We start from the raw sequence: 18,907 nt of genomic DNA, 5'->3' as shown, positions 1-18,907 counted from the left end.
TGTGTGCTTGTGTGTGTGCTTGTGGTTGTGTGTGCTTGTGTGTGTGTGTGTGGTTGAGTGTGGTTGTGTGTGTGGTTGAGTGTGGTTGTGTGTGTGATTGTGTGGTTGTGTGTGGTTTAGTTCTTTAGTTCTGTGTGTGTGGTTGTGTGTGGTTGGGTGTGGTTGTGGTTGTGTGGTTTAGTGTGTTTGTGTGTGTGGTGTGTGTGTGTTTGTGTGTGAGGTTGGATGTGGTTGTTTGTGTGTGGTTGTGTGGTTGTGTGTGTGTGGTTTCTGTGTGTGTGGTTGTGTGTGTGTGGTTGTGTGTGTGGGAGTGTGTGTGGTTGTGTGTGTGGTTGTGTGGTTGTGCATGTGGTTGTGTGTGTGTGGTTGTGTGTGTGTATGGTTGCGGTTGCGTATGTGGTTGTGTGTGGTTGTGTGTGGTTGTGGTTGTGCGTGTGTGTGTATGGTTGTGTGTGTGGTTGTGTGTGTGGTTGTATGTGTGGTTGTGTGTGTGGTTGTGTGTGTGGTTGTGTGTGTGGTTGTGCGTGTGGTTGTGTGTGTGTGGTTGTGTGTGTGTGGTTGTGTGTGTGGGTGCGTGTGTGTGGTTGCATGTGTGTGGTTGTGTGTGTGGTTGTGGTTGTGTATGTGGTTGTGTGTGTGGTTGTGATTCTGTGAGTGGTTGTGTGAGTGGTTGTGTGTGTGGTTGTGTGTGTTGTGTTTGTGGTTGTGTGTGTGGTTCTGTGTGGGTGTGGGTGTGTGTGTGTATGTGATTCTGTGTGTGCTTGTGGTTGAGTGGTTGTGTGTGTGGTTGTAGTTGTATGTGTGTGGTTGTGTGTGTGGTTGTGTATGTGGTTGTGTGTGTTGTGTTTGTGTGTGTGGTTGTGTGTGGGTGTGGTTGTGTGTGGGTGTGGTTGTGTGTGTGGTTGTGTGTGTGCTTGTGGTTGTGTGTGTGTGGGGTTGTGTGTGTGGGTGTGTGTGCTTGTGATTTTGTGTGTGCTTGTGGTTGTGTGTGTGGTTGTGGTTGTATGTGTGTGGTTGTGTGTGTGGTTGTGTGTGTGTGTGTGGTTGTGTGTGTTGTGTTTGTGGTTGTGTGTGTGTGGTTGTGTGTAGGTGTGGTTGTGTGTGTGGATGTGTGTGTGCTTGTGGTTGTGTGTGTGGTTTTGTGTGTGTGGTTGTGTGTGTGTGGTTGAGTGTGGTTGTGTGTGTGGTTGTGTGGTTGGGTGTGGTTTACTTCTGTGTATGTGTGGTTGCGTGTGGTTGGGTGTGGTTGTGTATGTGTGGTTGGGTGTGTTTGTGTGTGTTTGTGTGTGAGGTTGGATGTGGTTGTGTGTGTGTGGTTGTGTGTGTGTGTGGTTTGTGTGTGGTTGTGCGTGTGTGGTTGTGTGTGTGTGGTTGTGTGTGTGTGCGGTTGTGTGTGGTTATGTGTGTGGGAGTGTGTGTGGCTGTGTGTGTGGTTGTGTGTGTGGTTGTGTGGTTATGTGTGTGGTTGTGTGTGTGTTTGTGTGTGTGTGGTTGTGTGTGTGTGTGTGTGGTTGTGTATGTGGTTGTGCGTGTGTGGTTATGTGTGTGTGTGTGGTTGTGTGTGTGGTTGTATGTGTGGTTGTGTGTGTGGTTGTGTGTGTGGTTGTGTGAGTGGTTGTGTGTGTGGTTGTTTGTGGTTGTGTGTGTGGTTGTGGTTGTGTGTGTGTGGTTATGTGTGTGTGGTTGTGTGGTTGTGTGTGTGGTTGTATGTGTTGTTGTGTGTGTGGTTGTGTGTGTGGTTGTATGTGTGGTTGTGTGTGTGGTTGTGTGTGTGGTTGTGTGTGTGTGTGTTTGGGTGTGTGTGTGGTTGTATGTGTGTGGTTGTGTGTGTGGTTGTGGTTGTGTGTGTGGTTGTGTGTGTGGTTGTGATTCTGTGAGTGGTTGTGTGTGTGGTTGTGTGTGTTGTGTTTGTGGTTGTGTGTGGTTCTGTGTGGGTGTGGTTGTGTGTGTGCTTGTGATTCTGTGTGTGCTTGTGGTTGTGTGTGTGGTTGTAGTTGTATGTGTGTGGTTGAGTGTGTGCTTGTGTGTGTGGTTGTGTGTGTTGTGTTTGTGGTTGTGTGTGTGGTTGTGTGTGGGTGTGGTTGTGTGTGGGTGTGGTTGTGTGTGTGGGTGCTTGTGGTTGTGTGTGTGTGTGGTTGTGTGTGTGTGTGGGTATGTGTGCTTGTGATTCTGTTTGTGGTTGTGTGGTTGTGTGTGTGTGGTTGTGTGTGTGTGGTTGTGTGTGTGGGAGTGTGTGTGGTTGTGTGTGTGGTTGTGTGTGTATGGTTGTGTGTGTGGTTGTGGTTGTGCATTTGTGGTTATGTGTGTGTGTGGTTGTATGTGTGGTTGTATGTGTGGTTGTGTGTGGGGTTGTGTGTGTGTGTGGGTGTTTGTGATTGTGTATGGGTTGGATGGTTGTGTGTGTGGTTGGGTGTGTGGTTGTGTGTGTGGTTGTGTGTGTGGTTGTGTGTGTGTGTGTGGGTGTGTGTGGTTGTGTGTGTGTGTGGTTGTGTGTGTGGTTGTGCGTGTATGGTTGTGTGTGTGGTTGTGGTTGTGCGTTTGTGGTTATGTGTGTGTGTGTGGTTGTGTGGTTGTATGTGTGGTTGTATGTGTGGTTGTATGTGTGGTTGTGTGTGGGGTTGTGTGTGGGTGTTTGTGATTGTGTATGGGTTGGATGGTTGTGTGTGTGGTTGTGTGTGTGGTTGTGTGTGTGGTTGTGTGTGTGTGTGGGTGTGTGTGGGTGTGTGTGTGTGTGGGGTTGTTTGTGTGGTTGTGGTTGTGTGTGTGGTTGTGTGTGTGGTTGTGATTCTGTGAGTGGTTGTGTGTGTGGTTGTGTGTGTTGTGTTTGTGGTTGTGTGTGTGGTTCTGTGTGTGTGTGGTTGTGTGTGTGGTTCTGTGTGGGTGTGGTTCTGTGTGTGCTTGTGATTCTGTGTGTGCTTGTGGTTGTGTGTGTGGTTGTAGTTGTATGTGTGTGGTTGTGTGTGTGGTTGTGTATGTGGTTGTGTGTGTTGTGTTTGTGGTTGTGTGTGTAGTTGTGTGCGGGTGTGGTTGTGTGTGTGGTTGTGTGTGTGCTTGTGGTTGTGTGTGTGTGGGGGGGTTGTGTGTGTGGGGGGTTGTGTGTGTGGGGGGTCGTGTGTGTGGTTTAGTGTGGTTGTGCGTGTGGTTGTGTTGTTGGGTGTGGTTGAGTTGTGTGTATGTGTGGTTGGGTGTGGTTGTGTGTGGTTGCATGTGTGTGTTTATGTGTGTGTGTGTTTGTGTTTGAGGAGGAGTGTGGCTCAATGGTTAGAGTGGCAGACCCTGATGCAGAGTTCTGGCCCGGAACCAGGGTTCAATTCCCGCCTCGGCGGGTCTTGGGCTCAATTTTCTCAGACCGGACAATTCTCGCCTCAGTGCCTATTCTAATCATGGGCCCCACGCTGCAACTCTGGGCAATAGCTTGCTTAACCTCCACACCGGCCCCAACAGCGCTAGGATGCCTGGCTTCACTCTGGGGGTGCCCAGGTGTGGACACTTCACAGGGAAAGCCAGGAAGGGTTCCACAGCGGCATGAGTAATAGCGCCAGGAAACCGCTTGGTGGCAGTGCGCTCTACAAATACCTTGACATTTGTGTGTGTGTGTGTATGTGTGTGGTTGTGTATGTGTGTGGTTGTGTGTGTGGTTGTGCGTGTGGTTGTTTGTGTGTGTGGTTGTGCGTGTGGTTGTGTGTGTGTGTGGTTGTGTGTGTTGTGTTTGTGGTTGTGTGTGTAGTTGTGTGTGGGTATGGTTGTGTGTGCTTGTGGTTGTGTGTGTGTGTGGTTAGGTGTGGTTGTGTGTGTGTGGTTGTGAGTGTGTGTGTGGTGGTGTGTGTGGTTGTGTGTGTGTATGTGTGTGGTTGTGTATGTGGTTGTGTGTGTGGTTGTATGTGTGTGTGTGGTTGTGTGTGTGTGGTTGTGAGTGTGTGTGTGGTGGTTGTGTGTGTGTGGTTGTGTGTGGTTGTGTATGTGGTTGTGTGTGTGGTTGTATGTGTGTGTGTTTGTGTGTGTTTGTGTGTGTGGTTGTGGTTGTGTGTATGTGGTTGTGTGTGTGGTTGTGTGTGTGGTTGGGTATTGTGTGTGGTTGTGTGTGTGGTTGTGCGTGTGGTCATGGTTATGGTTGTGTGTGTGGTTGTGTGTGTGTAGTTGAGTTTGTGTAGTTGTGTGTGTGGTTGTGTGTGGTTGTGTGTGTAGTTGTATGTTTGGTTGTATGTGTGGTTGTGTGTGTGTAGTTGTGTGTGTGTGTGGTTGGGTGTGGTTGTGTGTGGTTGCGTGTGTGTGTTTATGTGTGTGTGTGTTTGTGTTTGAGGAGGAGTGTGGCTCAATGGTTAGAGTGGCAGACCCTGATGCAGAGTTCTGGCCCTGAACCAGGGTTCAATTCCCGCCTCGGCGGGTCTTGGGCTCAATTTTCTCAGACCGGACAATTCTCGCCTCAGTGCCTATTCTAATCATGGGCCCCACGCTGCAACTCTGGGCAATAGCTTGCTTAACCTCCACACCGGCCCCAACAGCGCTAGGATGCCTGGCTTCACTCTGGGGGTGCCCAGGTGTGGACACTTCACAGGGAAAGCCAGGAAGGGTTCCACAGCGGCATGAGTAATAGCGCCAGGAAACCGCTTGGTGGCAGTGCGCTCTACAAATACCTTGACATTTGTGTGTGTGTGTATGTGTGTGGTTGTGTATGTGTTATGGTTGTGTATGTGTTATGGTTGTGTATGTGTGTGGTTGTGTATGTGTGTGGTTGTGCGTGTGGTTGTGCGTGTGGTTGTGCGTGTGTGTGGTTGTGCGTGTGGTTGTGTGTGTGTGTGGTTGTGTGTGTTGTGTTTGTGGTTGTGTGTGTAGTTGTGTGTGGGTATGGTTGTGTGTGCTTGTGGTTGTGTGTGTGTGGTTAGGTGTGGTTGTGTGTGTGTGGTTGTGAGTGTGTGTGTGGTGGTGTGTGTGGTTGTGTGTGTGTATGTGTGTGGTTGTGTATGTGGTTGTGTGTGTGGTTGTATGTGTGTGTGGTTGTGTGTGTGTGGTTGTGAGTGTGTGTGTGGTGGTTGTGTGTGTGTGGTTGTGTGTGGTTGTGTATGTGGTTGTGTGTGTGGTTGTATGTGTGTGTGTTTGTGTGTGTTTGTGTGTGTGGTTGTGGTTGTGTGTATGTGGTTGTGTGTGTGGTTGTGTGTGTGGTTGGGTATTGTGTGTGGTTGTGTGTGTGGTTGTGCGTGTGGTCGTGGTTATGGTTGTGTGTGTGGTTGTGTGTGTGTAGTTGAGTTTGTGTAGTTGTGTGGTTGTGTGTGGTTGTGTGTGTAGTTGTATGTTTGGTTGTATGTGTGGTTGTGTGTGTGTAGTTGTGTGTGTGTGTGGTTGTGTGTGGTTGTGTATGTGGTTGTGTGTGTGGTTGTGCATTTGGTTGTGGTTGTGTGTGTTGTTGTGTTTGGTTGTGTGTGGTGTGTGTGGTTGTACGTGTGGTTGTATGTGTGGTTGTGTTTGTGATTGTGTGTGTGGGGTTGTGTGTGTGGGTGTGTGTGGTTGTGTGTGGTTGTGTGTGTGGTTGTAACGTGTGGTGGTGTGTGTGGTTGTGTGTGTGTGGCTGTGTGTGTGGTTGTGGTTGAGTGTGGTTGTGTGTGGTTGATTGTGTGTGGTTATGTGTGGTTCTGTGTGTGATTGTGTGTTTGCTTGTGTGTGCTTGTGGTTGTGTGTGTGGTTGTGTATGTGGGCATGTGTGTGGTTGTGTGTGTGTGGTTGTGTGTGTGTGATTGTATGTGTGGTTGTGTGTATGGTTGTGTGTGTGGTTGTGTGTGTGTGGTTGTGTATGTGGTTGTGTGTGTGGTTGTGTGTGTGGTTGTGGTTGTGTGTGTGGTTGTGTGTGTTGTTGTGTTTGGTTGTGTGTGGTGTGTGTGGTTGTATGTGTGGTTGTATGTGTGGTTGTGTTTGTGGTTGTGTGTGTGGGGTTGTGTGTGTGGTTGTGTGTGGTTGTGTGTGGTTGTGTGTGTGGTTGTAATGTGTGGTTGTGTGTGTGGTTGTGTGTGTGGGTGTGTGTGGTTGTGTGTGGTTGTGTGTGTGGTTGTGTGTGTGGTTGTGTGTAGTTGTGTGTGTGTGGCTGTGTGTGTGGTTGTGGTTGAGTGTGTGGTTGTGTGTGTGTGGTTGTGTGTGGTTGTGTGTGGTTGTGTGTGGTTCTGTGTGTGATTGTGTGTTTGCTCGTGTGTGCTTGTGGTTTTGTGTGTGTGGTTGTGTATGTGGGCATGTGTGTGGTTGTGTGTGTGTGTGTGGTTTTATGTGTGGTTGTGTGTATGGTTGTGTGTGTGGTTGTGTGTGTGGTTGTGTATGTGGTTGTGTGTGTGGTTGTGCATGTGGTTGTGTGTGTTGTTGTGTTTGGTTGTGTGTGGTGTGTGTGGTTGTACATGTGGTTGTATGTGTGGTTGTGTGTGTGGGGTTGTGTGTGTGGTTGTGTGTGGTTGTGTGTGTGGTTGTAATGTGTGGTTGTGTGTGTGGTTGTGTGTGTGGGTGTGTGTGGTTGTGTGTGTGTGGTTGTGTGTGTGGTTGTGGTTGAGTGTGTGGTTGTGTGTGGTCGGTTGTGTGTGGTTGGTTGTGTGTGGTTATGTGTGGTTCTGTGTGTGATTGTGTGTTTGCTTGTGTGTGCTTGTGGGTGTGTGGTTGTGTGTGTGGTTGTGTATGTGGGCATGTGTGTGGTTGTGTGTGTGTGGTTGTGTGTGTGTGATTGTATGCGTGGTTGTGTGTATGGTTGTGTGTGTGGTTGTGTGTTTTGTTGTGTGTGGTTGGGTGTGTGTGGTTGTGTGTGTGGTTGTATGTGTGGTTGTATGTGTGGTTGTGGGTGGCTGATTTTGTGTATGGTTGTGTGTGTGGTTGTGTGTGTGGTTGTGTGTATGGTTGTGTGTGTGCTTGTGGTTGTGTATGTGGCTGTGTGTGTGTGTGTGTGTGGTTGTGTGTGTGGTTGTATATCTTTATGTGTGTGTGGTTGTGTGTGTTTATGTGTGTGTGTGTGGTTGTGTGTATTTGGTTGTGTGTGGTTGTGTGTGTGTGGTTGTGTGTGTGGTTGTGGGTTTGTGTGTTTGTTTATGTGGTTGTGTGTGGTTGTGGTTATGTGTATGTGTGGTTGTGGTTGTGTGTGTTTGTGTGCACGCAGTTGTGTGTGGTTGTGGTTGTGTGTGTGGTTGAGTGTGTGTTGTGGTTGTGTGTGTGTGGTTGTGTGTGGGGTTGTGTGTGTGTGTGGTTGTTTGTGATTGTGGTTGTGTGTGGGTTGGATGGTTGTGTGTGTGGTTGTGTGTGGTTGTGTGTGTGTGGTTGTGTGTGTGTGTGTGGTTGTGTGTGTGGTTGTGTGTGTGTGTGGTTGTGTGTGGTTGTGTCATTGTGTGTGTGTGGCTGTGTGTATGTGTGTGGTTGTTGGACCCGGCCTTGTGGCGTGGTCCTCGCTGATCTCCGTAGCTCCAGAACTACGGGTGGAACTGATTCCCTTCCACCCAGAACTGTACATGACACTCCTACCCCGGACCTGAGACGATCCCCAGACCGCGTGCCTGCACCCGTGCACGTGACCATCAGACTCCATGTTTGGCCACCCCGGCCGGCCAGCCGCCTTCTTTCCTTTCGGCAGCCCCTGGCTACAGCTAAGCGTGCGCGTCCGGCGCGCCCAGATCCGCCTGGGGGGTGAACGACTCACCAAGTACCCAAAACCAAGACTTCCATCACACCTCCGGCCCCCTTCTGAGGAACTGGTTCCCCTCACACCTCTGAACTATCCCTGGGGCCTGGTTTCGATTGCACCTTGGGCCTCCTAGTGAGCTGGCTCCAGGCCTTGATGGGTGTCTGGGATTCCCTGGACGCATGGTCCAAAGCATCAAAGAACCAACCGCCCAGACAATCAGGAGCCTGGCCCTCGGACTACCGGCCCCCTGCCTCTGAGGGTCCGGACATCAAAGAGCTCCAGTACTATAAGACAGCCTGCCTTCCATCTAGTCGGCAGTTGTATCTTGGACAAGAAAGCCCTGCTGATCTGATCGCGGCTGACCTTGAGGAGAACAGACTCTGACCCACTGAGCCCTGCTGACGTTGTCGCGGCTCATCCTCGAACCTACGGAACGGAACCATCGGAGCCCTGCTGACGCTGTCGCGGCTCCCTCTCGAAGCACAAGACCTGAACCGTCGGAGCCCTGCTGACGCTGTCGCGGCTCCACCTGCCTACGAGTACGACGGAGTACTCCTACCCAAAGCCCTGCTGACCTCGTCGCGGCTTGACGAACTCTCTGGTCCGGCTGGACCATCGACGCTACCCTCACGATCATCTTCAACCAGAAGTGAGTAGGACAGCAAGTCCCATCGCCAGCCCCCCGTACCCCCCAGTTCGAGGATTGAGAACTGTGCGCAGGGTGCGTGGCGTGCCAGCTGGCATCCTAAGACTGTCCCGCTTCCCCGATCCCTCATTACAAGACTTTCGCGATCCCTCGATCGATGTGTATTGCTCCCTACTTTTAATCTTGATAAAGTCTTTCTTGATAAAGAATCACGGTGTGGTGTCCGTTCATAAGTGTGGTGTGTCGACAGTGTGTACGATCAGTCCTCCCCGGCGGGGACTCCCCCTCGATAAGACTCGGCAGTAATTGTGGGAGAGGAGGTTCAAGGTGGTTAGGAGAGTCCTCTTGACCCCTGGAGTCACCGCCTTCCAACAGTGGTGTTGTGTGTGTGGTTGTGTGTGTATGTGTGGTTGTGTGTGTGGTTGTGTGTGTGTGGTTGTGTGTGTGTGGTTGTGTGTGTGTGTGGTTGTGTGTGTGGTCGGGTGTGGTTTTGGTTGTGTGTGTTTGGTTGTGTGTGTGGTTGTGTGTGTGGTTGTGTGTGATTGTGGTTGTGGTTGTGTGTGTGGTTGGGTGGTTGTGTGTGTTGTTGTGTGTGTGTGGTTGTGTGTGTGGGGTTGTGTATGGTTGTGTGTGTGGTTGTGTCATTGTGTGTGTGTGGCTGTGTGTGTGGTTGTGTGTGTGTGTGGTTGTATGTGTGGTTGTGTGTGTGTGGTTGTGTGTGTGATCGGTTGTGGTTGTGGTTGTGTGTGTGTGGTTGTGTGTGTGGTTGTGTTTGGTTGTGTGTTTGGTTGTGTGTGTGGTTGTGTGTGTGGTGTGTGGTGTGTGTGTGGTTGTGTGTGTGGTTGTGTGATTGTGGCTGAGGTTGTGTGTGTGTATGTGTGTTGTTGTGTGTGTGTGTGGTTGTGCGTGTGTGTGGTTGTATGTGTGGTTGTGGTTGTGTGTGGTTGTGTTTGTTTGTGTGTGTGGTTGTGTGTGGTTGTGTGTGTGGTTATGTGTATGGTTGTGTGTGCTTGTGTGTGTGGTTGTAGTTGTGTGTGGTTGTGTGTGTGGTTCTTTGAATGAGAACATCAAAGGGGCGCCGCGAAAGTGATAGTAAGCGAACATTAAAAGGGCGCTGCTAAAGTGATCGTTGGCGAAAGTGATCTCGGGCACTTAATGAGTATGACAAGGTTTGCCATTTGGCGCCTCGGCTCCTAAGCGCGTGCCCGTACACATGCACTGTAGCTCTAGGCTGGCCATGGTAGCATTTTTTGAGTCCTCACTAAGTGTCTCGCCAGGACAGCGCATGCGCTGGGTCAGGCGAGACCTAAAAAGCCAGAAAATGTGAGTTTCAAACCACAAAGCCAGTGGTAAGCAAGGGGTGGCATGCATTCCCCATGGAATCTTTCTGAATGTCTTCAGCAAACCAGACTGTAGGCTTCGACCTAAAAAACATGTAAGTGCAGCAGTTAACCTTTTTTTAGATTCCCATGCTGTGTCATCCTGCCATCTAGTGGTGAATCGAAAAATATTCGAATGAGGATTGTTTTGGTTGTTAGCTGCTGGTAATGTTAATTACGAATGACTCATGACAACCCATAACGCCCCGCCCTGCAAGGGCAGGCCAGGCAAAGAAACCTTTTTGGAGCTGAGTAACTGCACCCTTTGGAGGGAGATTATATTGTGCGCTCTTTTTTTTTAAGAGAATGGCGAGGTGATTAAGGAGCAACTTTGAGGCATCACTTGCTTACCACTGTTGGTCCTGGTTTTGATGATCTGGATGGTGTAACCCTTTTCAGGTGCTATAGGGCCGGTAGTAGGGGGTGGATGAGCTGCCAAAGAATGTACGAATTGCCCTGCATTCTCATGAGTAACACCTGAACTATAAGGATGCATTAAACATTGTCAGCAGCCGTGGCAAAGGTTCTCCCTTGTGTTAAGTTACATTAGTGAGATGGTCGACTCTTTTTGGGTTGAAGCGTGGGAAGGAGAGAGAGCAGGGGGGTTACTTTGGTATTTAATTCAAGCCAATTAATTTTTTATCATATATCTCTGAAGGGCCTGCTATCAATTATCTAATATGATAGACAGTTGTAAATTGTTCTAAAACTTAAATAAAAAATACAGTATCACACGTTTATTCAAAATGCAAAAGCAAGCAAATGATGATCTTTTGGTCATACTTCTATTGATAAGAATGAACACTCTACCGAAGCAAGGGTGTGACTTCTCCTTTCGCACGAGGCGTTCCTCTCCTGGACATCTCTCAGGCAGTGACGTTGGCATCACTGCACCAATGGACAAACTATTATTGCTTGTACAGTCAGGTTCGTCGTGACAGGCACTTCACCTGTTCAGTCCTGCAGGACTTTTTAGTCTGATCAGGTTTGCAGACCCACATCTGGGGCGGTAGTGCTAGGGTAACTAGTCAAAGGTAAGGGATCTGCGGCTAGAAGTCTCTATCAGATGAACAAGTTACATACCTAACGTCATATCTGGTACAGACTCTAAAGAGCTGCAGATTCCTTACCGACCCTCCCATTCTACCCATTCTGCAACCCGGTTCGTGTGTGTAAGGGCCACCCTTTTCAAGGCCTTAGTCTTTTCTACACCAGTGGTCAGTTCTCATCTTAGCTCCGTACCCCTGGCGTGGAAATTTGTGAAAGTAACTGACATCAGAGCACCAAGGAGATACCTATACAGGTAATCGTGCACATCACTTCTGAAATAGATGCTGCTGATGCAGAGCTGAACAACTCCACCTACCCGTGTGCAGGGGTACTGCAAGGCAATCTTCCAAATCCAGTCTGCCGCCTAGTAATATTCAAATGTAAGGAATCTGCAGCTAGAAGTCTCTATTAGATGACTCATTTTACATACTACCCTGAAAGATGTGATTGTTATCCTGAAATGTGTCAGGAACATGGTTGAGAATGTTTGGGAACTTAAAATAAAGTAAATGAAAAACACAAACAACTAATCATTACAAATGAAGAATTATTGCCTAATCATGGAAATTACAATTTTGTATTCAGAATAAATTGAGAAATTTAACTGGTGTGTGCCGTTTAATATAGATCAGAGACTTATCTGATGTATATAGCAGTTGTTTGTCTCCACTGATATTTAGCAGAGCGAAAGGAGCACTAATATATTTTTAAAAAGTATCATTATAAAATATTTTGAAAAAAAGTGTGTAAACAACATATATAATCAATTGGGAAGAAGGGACTCTTCATTGATCATTCTATCCAGTTCCTGTCAAATACAGACAACGCATACCATTACCCGCAAATCTTAACGACGACTTGCTCGGAGGGGGGGTGGATGTTGGAATAGTATAATTTACTATTCAAACTCCAGTATGTGCAACAGTAGGGAAGGTGTTGGATTGTAAATCCAACACCTTCTGCCCACTCCACAAGTCGTTGTTCCGACTTGCGGAGTAATGGTATGCGTTGTTACAACCCCTGCTGGGAAAAGGATTTGTGGTAAATGATGTTTACCCTCTGATTATGGTGTCTCTTTCAACTTGGGTTCAAAGTGGTGTGTTGGTACAGGGTTTCCAATGAGGAGTATCAAGGACCGCATATCCTTATATACGATTGACAAGCTTCTCTTTAAGCTCTACTAGTGATGGAGGGGGAGAGACTGATGGAAATCCTCAGAGTCTACGGGAAGGCCTCCGATCTGGAGATGAACTGTGCCAACTGAAGTGACAGTGACCAGCTGGCAAACCAAGCTATGCTTAGAAACCATTAGCTTTGAATGCCTTTTCATTAACATTGCAGTTGAACCAGAGCAATGTTGGTAACCTATGGAGTGATAAACATGGACATACAGGGTTGGAACAGACTAAGGATTACTATCGTTGGTAAGGTGGTGTTATATAAAATGATCTAGCTCCCCAAAATTCTTTGGCCCTTGTTAAGTGTGGTCTAGTGTTTTGGCTATTATTTATTAGAATCAATAACAACTGTCTGACTCCGCTGGGTCAGAATGTATTGGGTTCAATAAATAACTGCGAATTATGAATTTGCTTCAGTGGCAGCTCCTCCACTAAGGTGAAGGAGCATTGCCCCACTGCTTCAGCTGCAAGCGGAATACACAAAATAAAATGATAATAACGTTTGTTATTATCATTTTGTGTTTTTTTTATTTCTTTATTTTTTACAGTTTTATATAGCACGAACTTGACCTAAATCGGGTATCGGAGCGCTTTATATAGCACCAGTTGCATTACGTGAGGGTGCATTTATTTTTTGTTAGTCAAGAGGAGATTAAGTGATTTCCCAGAATCACGGGATGTTCAGCGTCATTGCCAAGACTCAAACCCAGTTCCCCAGATTCGAGGACGACCTCCCTAGCCATTAGGCTAACTCCTCTCCCAATAGTAAATGTAATTGTAATCGGCTTGCAGCTGAAGCCAATGAGGTGGGGCTGGGCTTCCCACGCGTCACAGGGGTATGAGTGGTGGCAGCACCTAAAGTGTGCATGATGCTTTGGCCAGCCATCTCGGGCCGGCCAATGTGTCAGGCGCACTCTGCATGTTCTCCACCCAGGCTGCATCACAGCCTGGGTGAAGAAAATGCACAGCCTGCCAGCCCCTGTCTGCGCATCGAACTATGGTTCTCAGACCAATCACAACGCTGGTATGGCAGCGTTGTGATTGGCCAGGGGGTTGTGGGAAGCTGTGGGCTTCCTGCTGTGCAGAGAGGAGGATGGAGAAAGTTGAGGCGGCGGCCAGAGGTAAGAAGGTATGTGCTTTTGAAAAAAATTATTTCCCCCCTCCCACAGTTCCCTTGCCCCACCATCCCTAGTCGGTAGCAGCCGCTACTGGTTGACCCCTATAATGGGGATAACCCGCGGATTTCGGTGTTACTGTATCAAAATCCACTGTTAATTATCAGCCATTTTTCCCTGTTAAATTTGGCCGGGTTAGCCCTTTTGGAATTTAACGGGGGAAAGCTGTGGGGGTGCGGTGCTAGCTGCCAATCTCCTAATTGCAATATGTGCGGTAATAGAAGTAACCACACATAAAGCAATTAACTGGGCCACTTGTAATAGGGGCTAATATGTTCTTCCGCTTTACCACTATGAAATCCCTCCACGTTACTTCAACCCAGTCCAGGCATATGCACACACACGGTTTCCTATAGGCAAGTAAACAACCAAGAACTGTGTTTGACAAATTTGATAAATGTATCCAATCAGTGTTTGATGGAGGGCTAGCACTGGCCCACTTACGCCTCTACTGGGCATCACAACTGGCCACTGCCAATGGTTGTTTGGAAACAGAGATAATACTTCAGGGCTTCTTTACGGATCCTCATTCCCTATGATTTTAATCCCCATGACTAGAGTAGTTCTAGATGGCTTGCACCAAGCTGTCCCCTAGATTGGGCAGAATGGCAGACTGACATAACGAACACCATAATAAAAGAGACATGGTTTCCACAGGCAGCGAGACTGGGGTTATTTGGGGCCTGAGATTGCATAGGGATTTCAAAAGTTGGGTCCAGATGTACGACCATTCCGTTTTGTCAGTGACAAATTGCGACGTATTGCAACTCGCAAAATGGAATGTATAACAGTGTCTCAGACACTGTTTGCAATTCCCAATGGGGTCGCAAATGACCTATCTCATTAATATTCATGAGGCAGGTCGCAATTTGCGACCCAATTGGGAATGGTCAGCACTCACAGGGAGTGTGGCCTGCTGGGGTCAGCAGACCACCATGTCTGTGACTGCTTTATAAATAAAACATTTTTTTTATGTGAGACAGAATATTGAGTTTAAAATATCAGGTTACACAAATATCGAGTCTGAAATATCGTGGTTCAGAAATATTGACAGCAAGGATATTGTGGTCAAGAATATCGACTTAAAATCAGTAATATCAATTTTAAAAATATCGGTGTTTAATATCGATTTTTAAATTTGTGTTATGTATTTTAGTATATGTTTTAAATGTATGTGATATATGTTTTTTGTATAAGAATTGTTTGTATTTTTAATATATGTGTTACATTTTTTGTAGTTATTAAAACATTTTTATTTTATTTTACGTTTTTTGTTTCCTAGTAGGTTGTGGATTTATAGGGGAATAGGGTGGGAAGTAATTACATTATATTAAATGAATTGATCATTTTTTATTTATGAATATTTGTTTAATTGAGTTTTTATAGCGTTAAATGTGTAAAGTAATTTACTATTAATTAATTAATATTTTGTTTTTAATTAATAATAATTATTTAATTTGTAATTAATTATGGTAATTGTGTAGTTAATTTTAGGTGTGTGTTCTGGTGTTTATAGGTGTAAAGGGTGGGAAGTAATTCATTTTTAATTGATTAATTGTTTGTTAATTATAATAATTAATTGGTAAATAATTATGGTAATTGAGAAAATAATTGTAGGTGTGTGTTTTGGGGTTTATAGTGGCAAAGGGTGTTATGTGGTTTATTTATTTTTCATTAATAATTATTTGTTAACTGATATTAATTAAATTAATTAAAAATATAGTATGGCAATTGTGTCATTAATTTTAGGTGTGTGTTGTGGTGTTTATAGGGGTAATGGATGGGAAGTAATGTGCATTTAATTAATTAATATATAGTTGTTAATTAATGTTAATTATTTGATATTTATGTTGGGTACCTTTATTTTGCTGTGAGGTGGGTAGTAAATCAATTGTATTTACTTTATAATTAGTTGTTAATAGTAATAGTTTTTACCTTAAAAATACGTTTTAATTGTGTTTTATTATTTTATAGTTTAATTTAGGTGTGTGTTGTGGACAATATAGTGTTAACGTGTGTGTAATAATTCATGTTTATTATTATTATTTGTTAAGAATATCTTTTTAATTGATTATTAATTATGTTAATTATGGAACTAAATGTAATTAAAAATGTTGAAGTGTGTTGCTATGGATGTGGTGTTATAGGGTAGGAAGAAAAAAATACATTTATGTATTAAATAATGTTTTTGTTTGTAAATATTTTCTAGTTTAAAAGATTTTTTTAATGTATTTATTATTTGACTTTGTATAATATTTTTAGGTATTTGTTATATGTCATTAATATTATCATATGTTATATATATATATATTTTTCAATTTCTAAAATATGTATTTATTTTTATAATTTTTCATAATTTGTAATATTTTTTTAATGTTGGTGTGTGAATATTAATTTTTGACTCTCCGCTATCCAACACTTTACCTACTGTTGCACTCACTTGCGTGGGACTAGTACATTTTATCCCTCCGCTATCCAAAACTTTCCCGACTGTTGCACTCACTGGAGAGCGAATAGTAATTTTTACCCCTCCGCTATCCAACACTATCCCTACTGTTGCACTCACTTGGTGGGAATAGTAAATGTTACCCCTCCGCTATCCAACACTTTCCCTACTGTTGCACTCACTAGAGTGGGAATAGTCATTTTTACCCCTCTGCTAGCCAGCACTTTCCCTACTGTTGCACTCACTGGAGTGGGAATAGTTATTTTTACTCCTCCGCTATCCAACACTTTCCATACTGTTGCACTGATTGTATTGTGAAATCTAAGTTAAATTATTTGTTAATAGTTTAATGTTTTAATTTAATATAGATTTTTGCTTTTTTATATTTTAAATAATTGATGTAGGTTTTTATTTTTTATATAATTTTAAACTTTTAACATGAATTAGAAATAATATTTTATCAATTGTTTAAGTAAATATATATATATATATATAATTAATTATGTTTGTATGTTTACCTTTTCTTATTAAGTATATTTGTTATGTTCTATTAAAATGTATATTACATCTATTTTATATTGTTAAATTAAATTTAATATTTAATATATTTTATTTTATATTTATATAAAAGTCAATATTTTATATATCTATATTTTTAGTTGATACTTTTGTATTTACCTGTTTAATAAGTATAGCAGTCGATATTTTTGTTGTCTATATTTTTTACTCAATATTTTTTAATCGATATCTATGACATTTATTCTGTGAACCTTTTTTTTTAAATGCAGTTCCTTTTTCCCTGAAGCAAAACGGGATGCATTTAAAAAAGAAAAATTAAACGTTTCTGTTTTCTTTTTTAAGAGAAGGCAGTGGTCCGTGGGACCACTACATGTTCTTAAAAAATATTTTCACTGCCAGTCCCCTTTGCGAGTCTCCTTTGCGAGTGCAAAACTGCAAGTACATAGAAGTGCGACTCGATATTAGGATGAGAAGCCCTTTGCAATAGGGTTTGTACACTGCACAGACCTATTTATCGGTCACAAATGGGCTGATTTCGCAATTGCGACCGCTAAGAAAGGTTGTATATCTGGCCCTTATTGAAATCTGGGTAAGGGATTGAGTGAAGTCGTTCATGACTCTGCATGAAGAATTTGAAGTTAAATGAAGTCTTAGTTTTATAAATATCCCCAATTAGGACCCGTGCTGGAGGTTTATCAAGCAGATGTAAAGGCATTTCTGGAATTTAACCTGATTTAGGCCAGAAGAGTGATTTACTAACTGGGTAAAGGATGGATTTTGATGGTGTACCGAACCCTTACGTCCAATACCACAGACCTGGCTTCAGTCGAGGAAAAGGACTGGAGAAAAGGGTCAATGGCCTCTTGAGAGCTGACCATCTCATTCAGACTGCTCTTAATCCAAATTAAATATCTGCACAGAATCTACTATACACTCAAATGGATATGAAAGATGGACAGGGCCCCTTTCCAAGTGCACTAGTTGCCATCTGGACACAAGTGACTTCCTCCACATGATATAGAGTTGTTCAACATCGTCTAGACCCTGTTGCAAGTATTGAGTAGACCAATTCATCTCTCTTCCAAACTGCTAATCCTAAGGATGATGCACATGAAGCACAAGAAGGGGGTTCCCAGGGTGAGTGGGCCTTCAGCATGAATTCTAATGGGGCCTGGGGGTAGAGGCACAGAAAGATTTTAAGTGTTTTTAATGTTTTGTAGTGATGAAGGGTAAGTTATGTACTTTTTGACACATGTTAGAAAATTGTGATGTAGAGACAGTCTCACCTAACAGGTTGCTGTCAGACTGCGCTGTGTACAAAGATGGTCTCCTCCCAACAGTGTCCAAGTTCGCGGGTTGACTTCCACTTTTTTCTTTGGTTCTGTGGAAAGAATAGACAAATTTCAGGTCCCTGGCAGTTTTAGTTGAGCATTCAATATTCGTTGGATTTCTAGGAAAATGTACAACGTGATTGTGAACTAAAGCCGGTTCAGAGTAACAACGGATCTCAGGGGGCAGGTGTGTCGGGCTGTGTTAAAGAGTCAGAACGGTGTGTGTATTGTACTATTGTAGGAGCAGATGTGAACTGGCAGAGCTGTGTGTGAGTCCAGACTCTGGAACGGCAGCAGTTGCAGCAGTTCATAGCTGAGTAGGAATGTCTAGAGCTGTGTATGGTTACTCAAATAGCAGGATATGTTGAACAGGTACAATGCAGAATGCCGTGTGGGTCATAGTGTTAGAACAGCACAATGTACCTTACGGAGCGACAGAGGTGCACTGGTAGAGCTGTGCCAGTACTGGGACAGCAAGAGGTAGGGGCTGAAGGCCGAGGAGCATTGCAGGGATAGGTTCTAAATAGAGGGGTCAAACCAGAAAATTCTTACGCAGAACTGAACCACAGACGAGCCAAGGATCTTGCTGGGCCCTAAAAGCAAATCACTGGCCAAACCATGATATAACTCACACCTCATAGAGCATCAAAACATGGCAAAATTTCATAAAACTAAGATAAAACAGTTCCTTATTCTTGACAGTTGTGTTTCAGTCTATCATTACATTACATTGAGTAACGTTTGTTTAAAAATTTTAATTTTTAAACATATTTTTTCAGAGAATAAAAAATTATTCTTAGTATACATTACCAGATGTGCAACCAAAACAGTAATTTTTTTTGTAGGTTTCCTATGATCACGCAATTTGTCCTAGCATGAAGGCCAGGATTTCAGCCCAGGTTTTCCTGTTACACTTTGGCCTATTCACAAACCTTTTTGTAGGGTACAAAGTATTAGTACTGCTCAGGTACTGCAAAATACTATTCATTAACCTGAGTCCTCCACCTCTGTGTGGGGATTTCCCCACTCGTGAGCATAGTTTTAGTAGTAAACCTTTATGGGACTGGTGGCAAAATGGGGAATACTTATTACAAAATGGGAGGGGGTTAGGTGAAAGTAAAGAGGGGTTCAGGCAAGGGGAGGTTCATACAGACAGACAGACACCAAAGAGTAAGCCCACTATTAATACATATATAATATATATATATATATATATATATATATATATATATATATATATATATATATATATATATATATATATATATATATACACACACATGCATATGTATGTATGTATGCATGTGTCTGTGTGTGTGTATATATATATATATATATATTCCAGGAATAATCCAGTACGGCGCAGGTTTTCGAAGGCTGCAAATACGGACACGAACCAGAGTTTTGGTGCAAAAAAGGAGGTGATTTATTCAGCAATGGTGCTCCCAGTCATCACGACGCGTTTCGCGCTTCACAGAGCGCTTGATCACATGATATATATATATATATATATTTATATATATATATTCTACATTATGCACCTGATG

At 44.2% G+C, this 18,907-nt stretch overlaps 1 protein-coding gene across 5 annotated transcripts in view; it reads right to left on the bottom strand.

Annotated features, from left to right (window-relative positions):
• The window catches only part of LOC147748775 (breast cancer anti-estrogen resistance protein 3 homolog), a 232,009-nt gene that overhangs the window by 36,893 nt on the left and 176,209 nt on the right, over positions 1-18,907 (bottom strand). For all 5 annotated transcript variants that reach the window (XM_086963797.1, XM_086963798.1, XM_086963794.1 and 2 more), the window contains one exon: positions 17,316-17,410. In XM_086963797.1, coding sequence (XP_086819923.1) covers positions 17,316-17,410 — 95 coding nt within the window. The remainder of the gene's footprint in view (positions 1-17,315; positions 17,411-18,907) is intronic.

Source organism: Lissotriton vulgaris, chromosome 1_1, assembly GCF_964263255.1.
Source record: "Lissotriton vulgaris chromosome 1_1, aLisVul1.2, whole genome shotgun sequence".
NCBI classification, from domain to species: Eukaryota; Metazoa; Chordata; class Amphibia; order Caudata; family Salamandridae; genus Lissotriton; species Lissotriton vulgaris.
The sequence above is the reverse complement of the archived record's forward strand: the minus strand, read 5'-3'. Positions and strand labels throughout refer to the sequence as shown.